This window comes from Octopus bimaculoides, chromosome 1 (assembly GCF_001194135.2).
Source record: "Octopus bimaculoides isolate UCB-OBI-ISO-001 chromosome 1, ASM119413v2, whole genome shotgun sequence".
In the NCBI taxonomy this organism is placed as follows: domain Eukaryota; kingdom Metazoa; phylum Mollusca; class Cephalopoda; order Octopoda; family Octopodidae; genus Octopus; species Octopus bimaculoides.
In genome coordinates, this window is record NC_068981.1 from 129,516,793 (window position 1) to 129,527,552 (window position 10,760).

A 10,760-nucleotide genomic window follows, 5' to 3' on the forward strand; every position below is an offset into this window, starting at 1 on the left:
TATAGGCATGGGTGTGGCTGCATGGAAAGAAGTTTGCTTTCCAACCATATAGTACTGGATTCAGTCCTGCTGCATGACACCTTGTGTTTTCTATTATAGTTCCAGGCTGACCAAAGCCTTGTGAGTGGATTTGGTGGATGGAAACTGAAAGAAGTCCAGTGTGTGTGTGTGCTTGCACGCATGCATGCGCTTGTGATTTCTTTTCTTGACATCACATGATATTTGTAAATGAATGGCATTGTCATGCAAGCAATGTCATTTATTTCCAATATTCTGCAAGAATATGTCTGGCTGTGGGGAAATATTACCTTACTTGGAAACAGGTGAGGGGTTGGTGACATGAAGTGCATCCAGTCATAGAAAATCTGTCTCAAACTCTCTCTGACCCATATAAGTATGGAGAAGTGGATGTTAGATGATGATAAGTTACTTCAATACAATAAAGAACACCAAATAAACCTCCCCTTGTCAATACCATTGACAGGCCACTAAATTCTCTTTCACAAACACTATTTGGCTGACAATGAAATATGTTTTCTCATTAAAAAAACATTGTTAATTAACTGTTAGATTGAAAGAAAAATTTGAAGATGTACCAGTCTCCATATTCTTTGTAATTGTTTTGGATTTACACTCCCCAAAATATTCATAACCTAGTGAAGTGAACCTGGATTTACCCCTCAGAAGAAGTGCAGTGGGACTGCTCATCCTAAGTGATCTTTAGTGTTTCTTATTACTTGATGTGGTTAGCTAGAGCCTGGACCATACCTCAGAGCTCTTACAGTGCCCACCTGGATAGCTTATCCTTACATGCTCATCGTATATATATATATATATATATATAAATTCCTTCTTCACCAGAAGAATGTCACTGTGTTTTCCTAAATTCCAACTATTCAATTATCACATTGATTGTACTAAACACCCTCAACAATTAAATCTGAGACCCACGAAATCAAAAGCTTACCTCTTTCTTCCTACTTAATTCAAAGTTTGTGTATCATTTTACTAAGTTGTTATTTAATCCATAGGTTATTACTGAGCTATCTTGACTTGCATTTTATCAGCCAGGTCAGTTGTAGTCCATCATTATACTCTTCTACATTCTTCTAAGCTATTCTATTACTATGTTAGTATCATCATTTAAAGTTCAAAAACCAAATATTTCGAAGGATTTATACAGAGTGGTCCAAAATCTACTATTAAATATACACGTATGTATTAAATGGTAGTGTGACTTTTCACCACTTTGTAAATAATATAATTTCATTGTTCAGGACTTTAAGAGCTTAGCAATAAGTTACTGAAATCTTTCCCAAGTAATGTAACATTAGCCTATGATAATATCTTAATAATCACAACTGAAACACCTTGTCATTCATTTATAATCCTCCAACAATTTTAAAAACCAAAATCTTTTACCGTTCCAGCAGTAATTTCCTTTCATCATTGCTGTTGGCCAATTTTGCTTCCAACTCTGCAGAGAGAGAAACATAAAAGAATGTTTGGTAATTAGTAATCATGGAATGAATTTAATCATACAATGTAAATAATCATGCTATCTGTTGGATAACATCCCCTATCAAACAGAGCTACTTGTTAATGTGTGTTAACTGGTTATATTGGAGCATATTCTCATACAAAATTATCTTATAAATCATATACCATCTTATCACCATCTTTAAGTCACTTGTCCAAAATTGCCACTTTGTCACACAGAGCTATGATTAATGTTGTTACAGCTGTGATCATGCACACAACTGAGCCCCTCAATTTGACCTTGTCAAACCTTCCCTATCCCCTCATAACTCATCTAACTATTGTATTATTCTGATGTTGTAAATGAATGAGTGTGGAATTCTGTGCTGCCAGTTATCTTACTCTCTCCCCTGAATCATTTCATACTGACACCTATCTTTCATTCTTAACACTGTCTCATATCTACCATTGATAACTCATACCTTCATTCACTACATACTTACATTCCCCATTTTGTGTCTCTGACCACCTCTACTTCTATTACTATACATCTCTCACTTCCCACACACACATGCAATTTTTATTCACCTCCACTCATCTTCTCTCAATCTCTCATCTTCCACCTATCTACTACATTGCTATTATTCTGTAACTCTTTATTCTGTTATCATCTCTCCCCTAAGCCACTTCTATTGACATCTATCCCTCATTCTCTTTCCCCTCATAAACTCATATTTATCATCCACCACTCTCTACTCTTGTTCATCAATCACTACATTTATTCTCACCCTTATCTCTAACCATTTATCATTCTACCCCCACGTTCGCAAGCTTTGTCCACTCACCCTTTCCGATCATCTGTCCCCATACTTTTTTCTATTTATCTTCTTATCCTTGAAGATATGCTCAGACTCCTCACCATCATTTTACCTCTCTTCCCAACTACACCCTACTTCCTCCCAACCAGCTTTATACAACACAGGATAGTCATGTATTTCCTCTACAAAAAGAAACCTTTTCTTTCAATCAACACCTATCTTAAAGTGACCTTCCTACTAGATCACACTTAGTTGAGGGGGCTCTTTAGTCTTGTGACTTACATGACAACCGCACTAGTGCTGGTGCCATGATGAAAGTACCCAGTGCTCTGTTAAGTAGTTTGCATTAGGAAGGGTATCCAACTGTAGAAACTAAACTAAAGCAAACATTGGAGCATGATGCAGTCCTCCAACTTGTCAGATCCTGTCAAATATTCTGACATGGAATATGGATGTTAGATGGTGGTGTGACAGTGAAGAATTTAAATACTGTTTCTAAGAATTATCCTACTTCTTGCATAAATGATATTACTCTTGTCCTTTCTCCAACATGACACAGGATAGATGAAAAATAGATATTTAAAGAAGGTATTTAGAAGAGATAGCATGAAGCATGATATTAATAAATCATACCAAGTTTTTGTCCTTGAAGCTCATCACAGAGTTTGGTCTGTTCCTCCACAGCTTGTTGAGATACAACCAGATCCCCACGAACTGTTGTCAAATTCTCAGTTACTACAGCCAGTTGCATTTCATAACGGGTTTCATTTTCTTCACATTTTTTCTCAAGCTGCTGGTAACTGTTTTCTTTGGAGCTCTATAAAGAGAAAATAAAACATGACCTCTCTGAATTAATGCAATTTAATCACCAAAAAATAAAGGAAATTAATTTTCCATTTAAAGAAGTATTCAGAAAAAACACTTCTGAATATTTTGGTGTGTAGTGGACAACAGGGTTCTTCAGTTTGCTGGTGGGTTGGTTCATTTGTCTCACTTCCTTTTTCCATATGCTAGCATAGATTGGACGAATACATGTTATTTAAGGCATTGTTTTACAATTCCTGTTGTAAACCCTCACCTGTTTATCAAATAAGGGTTTTTTTTATTCTGTTCATCTTTGAAAGTACACAGCTAGTGAACCATTTTGCTGACATTCCTTGTCACCAAACATAACAGTTTGTAACTCACCAATTTTTATGTGAAGTACAGAATATAATCATTCAAGTAGACACACACACACACACACACACACATCTCTTCTCTTCTTGGTAGTTTCTTAAGTCTAGAAAGATGACTCTGCAATTTCTTACTGGACAATTTCCACAGATGATTTGTTTATAGTGATCAAATGTTTGTGCTGTACATGAGCTTACACCCTACCTCAAATCAACATTACCTCTACAGGTGCACAGTGTGCCACATGTCAGATGAACAACATAAGAATGAAGTGTTTTGGTCAAGAACGTAAAGCGCTGCTTGGTCCAAGAATCAAAACCACACTCCTGTGATCGTTAATGTAACACCCTAACCACTAGGCCATGCATGACACACATGACAAGCTTCTGTGCAGCTTTTGCCTACCAAATTCACTTACATGGGTTTGGTTGGCCAAACTTTTTATCTCACTGTGATACAATAATAATTTAATAATGAACTAACTTTTGAATGTGTAAAGAATATCCATTTCTCTGACTCCATATAAACAAAGTATTTAGTTGGAGTAAGTGAGGGTTACCACATAGGGAACATGGAGAATAAATCTTAAAATAATAAATATGTAGGAGTCAGGAAAGCCATTAGTGTTGTTGCGAAATAGCACAGTCATGGCAACTTCAACCAATCAGAGCTGGGCATGTATTAATACTAGAAGCAGTTAACCATCCACATAGGTAAGCACATGTTTTCTGACAGTCAGTGGAAGAACACAACACAAACAACATTGCTTCTTCATCATGGAACAGCTCCTGGTTTTCTCACCAACTTTGTGCTGCAAACTTCTGAATCAAATTAAGCTCTCAACACTGACCACATCATGGACATCCTATTACATTTTTGTCAACTTCGTCTTGCGAGCACCTTTTCAGTTAGTCTTTATCTACACAGCTCTACATATTTCCATCTCAGCTAGCTTTTTATGGCTTACAACTAAATCATTTGTTCAATCATAAGTTTTATCACTTTCCTTTGACTCCTACATATACGGCCACTTCGCTCATGACTCGTCAGCTCTCATTCTTATTTTAATAAAGTTACATTGTTTTGTTTAAAAACTGCCTTCTGATATCCATTATACATGCTTCTCAAAAGCGCATTGAATGGAATTTTTTCAAGAACACTTTCATACTTTAAATTAGTGACCACTCTCACTAAATTGGTGACTTTACCATGATGGTTCATTTTTACATTGCCATTGTTATTTCTACATCGGTGGCCCCGATGTGATATAAACACAGAGGACATTCATCCTCTGACTTCCTTCCATCAGTTACACCACTACCACAATTTATTTAACTTTTATCGATGATTCATTCCTTACTGTGCTGGACTCCTGTCTCCATTCACTGAGCTTCTCCAGAACCAATGCAGAAGATTGAAACCATTTCGTTAATTCCTAGTCAAACCAAAGCTTTTGACACTGTGAAACACTCTTTCTACAGCCTGTCTCCTTGCACACTGTGTCTCCGATGCAAAGCTTTCGCTTGTGGTTAATGCATCAGACACTGCAATCGGTGCTGTTTTACAGTCATTTCATCAGCAACACTTACAAACCTCTTCCTCTGGACTCACTCAAGATATCTTCTCTCAAATCTGCAATGTGCAAATTCCATACTTTGCCTGTGCCAATCTCTGAAGATCCTGTGTGACGTCTCAACAGATTCACCTTGTCCTTTTGTCCTACTGACTCATAGATGAACTGTTTTTGAAGCCCTGCTTAATCACATCCTGGATCCTCAGCCTCAGTGAAGCTTATTATGGCTAGATTCTTCTGGCTAACATGAGGCACTGACATCACTGACTGGCCTCAATCTTACCTCCACTGCCCAAGGTCGATGGTGCATACACTCATTCGCTCACCCCTTGGCACCATCAGCACACCAGATGCATGCTTTTGTTACATCCACATTGATCTTGTTAGACCCTGGCCCATCAGTCAAAGATATGCTTACATTCTCACTTGTCTTGAATATTTCACTCACTGGCCTGACATCATGTCTCTGTTATTTCTGCCTACTCCATAGCTTGAGCCCTGGTATTAGGTTGGTTATTGCATTATAGAACTTTTACACACACCACTTTCATTGGCTCAGGAGGCTTTGCAAGACTGTATATAGGAACTGGCCCTGAGTGCCTGTTATTTTCTCATTTTTGTACTTGCCTTTTCTCACATTTGTTGTATTGTTTTCTTGATGTATTCATGTTGTTTTTTTCCCCTAGTTTGAACGTTTGGTTCTGCATTTTTTTCTTCCTTTTTCTTGTTGTATTACTGTTGTATCAACTTGTAGTCTGAACAGGGAGTACTGTAGGAGTTAGGAAAGACATTGGTGTTGTTGCAGAATAGCACAGTCATGGCAACTTAACCAATCAGAGCTGGGTGCGTGTTAATACTAGAAGCAGTTATCCACTCTCATAGGTAAGCACGCATTTTTTGACAGTCAGAAGAAGAACATGACATGAGCAACATTGCTTCTTCATCATGGAACAGCTCCTGGTTTTCTCACCAACTTAGCGCCGCAAACTTCTGAATCAAATTAAGCTCTCAACGCTGACCACATCATGGACATCCTATTATGTTTTTGTCAACTTCACCTTGCGAGCACCTTTTCAGTTAGTCTTTATCTACACAATTCTACATATATTATGAGTGGTTTATTTCCATCTCAGCTGGCTTCATTTCTGCTGGCTTTTTATGGCTTACAACTAAATCATTTGTCCAATTGTAAGTTTTATCACTTTACTCTGACTCCTACACATATGCCTGCTTCACTGACTTTACAATGTTTTGTTTAAAAATTACCTTCTGACATTCATTACATATGCTTCTCAAAAGCCCATTGAATGGACTTTTTCCATGAACACTTTCATACTTTAAATTAGTGACCACTCTCACTAAATTGGTGACTTTACTATGATGGTTCATTTTTACTTTGCCATTGTTATTTTTACAAATAGATAATTACAAAAAACTTACTAATTGTTCTTTAAGTTCAGCATTTTGATTTTCAAAGGATGTAAGAGATAAAGCAGATTTTTCTTTGACTTTGCTCAGTTCTTCTTGTACCTAGTAACAAAGAGGTATTTTATAAAAGATTTGGTTACATTTTCTCTAAATATCCAAAAAACAGCATAAACATACTAAAACAATAAATTTTCCACCAGCAGTAAGAATATATCTTATCTCCTCTTTCCCTGTTCCCACTACAATTTCCAATGGCCATTACTATTTTCATGGCATCAAGCAATTGAATAACAACACTTCTCCAAGATAGAATGCTAATGTATTTGATGTTTTACTAGTAGGAAGACTTGAACTCCGACTACAAACTCACAGTTTTGTGTGCAAAATACTCTGCCTTTACAGTAGTCAAATACATCTCACCACGATACCTCATTTTAGCAAAGTGGAAAAAGCTACTAAGAATGCAACATCAGTGGTGTACTTGTGACAGTGTTCAAACTGTTGACTATTTGGCTACAACTCTAATGATCTGGCCAGTTCCATCTCTTTACTACTTCTTTCACATTCTTTTTTCTACAGTTGTATGGGTTGTAACATAGCATATTTCCATGCATCTCAATCAGATGTCATCTTAACAGGAGGACTTAAATTTCTAAAATCCTTTTCTCCAATTCGTTTTTTTTTTTTTTTTATCAAACTCCATATCTAATATCTGTTGCCATCTCAAGTGACATCACATCACACCAAGTTTACTTGGCCTCAACCAGTCATTTCAGTGTATTATACTAAGCTCATTCATCTTTAGATACTGAAATGAAATAAATTATCAGGAGATATATGCATTTAATTATAGAGTTATTGATTTCTTACATAGGTAAAGGCTTTAGATTTATGGAAGTTGGAACAGAAATGTTCCAAACATTTTTATTATTTCTAAGAAGATCATCATCAGCTGAAGTCAAATAAATCCTTATGGGTTATTAAAGCTGTTGTAAACTTGGTTAACTTAAAATTTCGCTTTATTGTTTGATACTTTTCATTAGAAAACTAAATAGTAACTGTAGAAGGCAAATAATTCTCAATGAATTCTCTGTTGTTACTAAGATGGTGGTCAAATGTTTTAAGTCCTTAATTTACCTCTCATAAAAAAGATAAGATGACTATGACCAAGAAACATTAATTGAATATTTTCTCCCAATTTGCCACCTCAACGGAGCTAGAAGAATGAGGTCTGCTACTCAACAATAATAACAATAAGAATAAAACTTACATTACTGATAGTTGTCTCTAATTCTGACTTTTCTGACTGCAACTGGAGTTTCTGATCAATTAACAACTGTTTTGCTTCTTGTAGTGTGTTCACATTCTGAAATCAATCAAGAAAATATCTAAAGTGTATATTTTGGGAGAAACAATCATTACAGAAGGAATACCATTGTATAATTTACTAAGAAATTATTTATTCATTGGATTTGAGAAAAAAAAAGAAACCAATTGATTCACAACCAAACCACCACAAAGAACCGACTGCAGTTTCTGACCCTTCCATAGTTATGTCCTCTATCTACTTTTTCTGTGACACACATCTTCCTGAATAGGGATGACTGAACTACCTCATCAACAGCTGACTATATACTTTTCTCTAACAAGAATTCACACATAAAAAGAACCCTCTATTTTTGGAACCATTATTATTTACTGCATAATGTAAATGTGAAGGGAAGACTAGAAAACAGTGTATTATTCAGTGAGTTCAAATCCTGTGCTGGACACCAAGTTTTGTTTTCAAAGCAAAACACATTATCAATTTAATCAGCCTAACAAAATAAGTACCCTCTCACCTATCAAGTAGCAATTAATATATTTGACTGTTAACCTCCTGTCAAGAACATTGCTTTGATACCAAAAACTTCGGTTTGGGATTACTTGTTTCATATTCTTGACAATAATATCTGTTACTTCTTTTCCATTTTTCATTTAACTGCAGTTAGTTCTTCAATGCTAAAAACTAAATATTTTCTTCAGCTAAAATATGAAGAAGACAACACTAGTGAGCTGCATCAACCAGCTAACCAAAAAAAAAAAAAAAAAAAAAAAAAAAAAGTAACAAGTATCTAAGTTTTCAGATCCATCAAATACATGCTACATTGAAAGAAAAAAGTTAAATTTAAAAATGAGAAGGAAAAAAAAGATTCTCATCTTGTTATATTTACTTGCTTTAACTTAATAGTTTCCTCTTGCATTACATTTCTGGTGTTCTCAAGGTTTTTAGCAAATTCATCTCTTTGTTTTTCAGTTGAACTCAGAGAAGTTTCTATTTGGCTCACTTGTGATTTTAATTGTGTCTGGAATGGCAAAGAAAAAATGTAAGCTTACTTTGTATAACATTCAATTCTTTGAAATGAGAAACTTCACAAGTTCCTTGTTTAAAAGATTTCAGTATTTATTTATAATATCTATCAATTATACAGCAAGCATTATCACCATTGCTAAAACTATCAGTCATTATTTTACTGTCTGCTTTTCCACACTGAAATGGGTTTGAAAGTTTGAACAACTTCAAAATATTCTAATCTTGACTATTTGTAAGTAACACTTTAAAAAGTTGATTTAATTTAGCATGGCTCTTCACCATGTAACGATAACTACCTGATTCATATCCAAACCCATCATCAAGAACTGACTGAAATTTCTTTCACACCACAGTTATTTCCTCTCTCTACTGTTTTCCATGACATACTTCTGGTTGTCTGGACACCCTTCCTAACTGACCAGGCCAATTCCACAACATGCATCATTCATCCATATTACATACCAATATGATAATTTCTCACATCTATATTCATCTAAGTTTGCATTGCATTTCCAACAGGTATTATCTCATTCTTTTCCAGTTATTTCAACTACTCTGCATCCATACTCCATGTTTAAGTATCGTATAACATTACATTTCTAATACTTGTCATGTAGACAAAAGATAGAGACATAAACACTATTGTTGTTAATAGGAACAATAGTTCTCTAGGTTATCTCTCCTTTAGTTTATAGCTACTAAGCTAAAATTATCAACTCCAGCAATGCTTAGGGATTTGTGCAGAGGATGAAACAAGTTGATGTAGAGAGTAGCAAATTGCAAAAGATTTGTGGAAAGTCTGTTTAGCAGAGCTTATTTAGTCTGTCTAGTAAACTGCTTAAACAGGCTATGTCATTAATCTTCATTACCCAATCATCACCATCATCATTTACTGTCCATTTTTCATGCTGGTATGGTTTGGATAGTTTGACAAGAGCTGGCAAGCCAGAGGACAGCATCAGGCTTCACTGTCTGTTTTGGTATGGGTTTTATGGCTGGACACCCTTCCTAACACCAACCACCCTACAGAGTCCCTGGGTATTTTTTACGAAGTACCAGTACCAGGGGGATCACAGAGTAACTCACAAGACAAAGATCCTTTGAGAAGTGAGGTGATATTGAAGGTGGTTGCCTTGTGCCAGGTGATGAGAGATTAGAGTGTGACAGGGGGACAGAAACAGGTGTCTTGCTGTAGAGGAGATACAACATTCAAATAGAAAATAATTCCACACTGGAACAAAAATAGCACTTACTGTTTCCTGCTCAAGCTCATCTTTAATCCTAGTCATCTCTTTCAATTCTTCATCTAATTTAACCATTTTGCTGTTCATAGATGTACGTATCTGCAATGAAGAACACTCAACACTTTAGTAAATCTGAATACTTGGGTTAATGAGTTTTTAATTAAGGATGCAATTTTGATGTTATAAAAGAATATTAAACTGTGATGTTCATGGTATTCACCAGGTGTTTTTGCAAATATATTAGTCCAAGAAGTGAATATGTTATTACCAGAAACTGAAAGTTCCATATGAATACATTCATCACAAAAGTACAAAGTATGTCATTGTTATCATTCAATGTCTGTTTTCCATCCTGGCATAGGTTGGATGGTTTGACGAGCTGGCCATCAGAGAGCTGCACCAGGCTCCATTTGTCTGTTATGGCATGGTTTCTATGGCTGGATGCCCTTCCTAATGTTTACTAAACAGAGTGTGCTGGGTGATTCTTATGTGACACCAGCATGAGTGCCTTTTATGCAGTGCCAGCATGAGTGCTTTTGATGTGGCACTGACACGAGTGCTTTTTATGTGGCACTGGCATGAGTGCCTCTTATGTGGTGCTGGCATGAGTGCTTTTTATGTGATACCACTGGCACAAGTATTGCCAGTGCCCCTGGAATGGCTCTTGTGCAGGTGGCACATAAAATACA

The 10,760-nt window shown here is 35.9% G+C and overlaps 1 protein-coding gene across 5 annotated transcripts in view; it reads right to left on the reverse strand.

Moving 5' to 3' along the window:
* The window catches only part of LOC106877628 (early endosome antigen 1), a 115,261-nt gene that overhangs the window by 10,162 nt on the left and 94,339 nt on the right, over positions 1-10,760 (reverse strand). For all 5 annotated transcript variants that reach the window (XM_014926575.2, XM_014926573.2, XM_014926572.2 and 2 more), the window contains 6 exons: positions 10,081-10,170; positions 8,688-8,819; positions 7,745-7,840; positions 6,487-6,576; positions 2,931-3,114; positions 1,423-1,477 (listed from right to left, as the gene is read on the reverse strand). In XM_014926575.2, the coding sequence (XP_014782061.1) occupies positions 1,423-1,477; positions 2,931-3,114; positions 6,487-6,576; positions 7,745-7,840; positions 8,688-8,819; positions 10,081-10,170 (647 nt within the window). The remainder of the gene's footprint in view (positions 1-1,422; positions 1,478-2,930; positions 3,115-6,486; positions 6,577-7,744; positions 7,841-8,687; positions 8,820-10,080; positions 10,171-10,760) is intronic.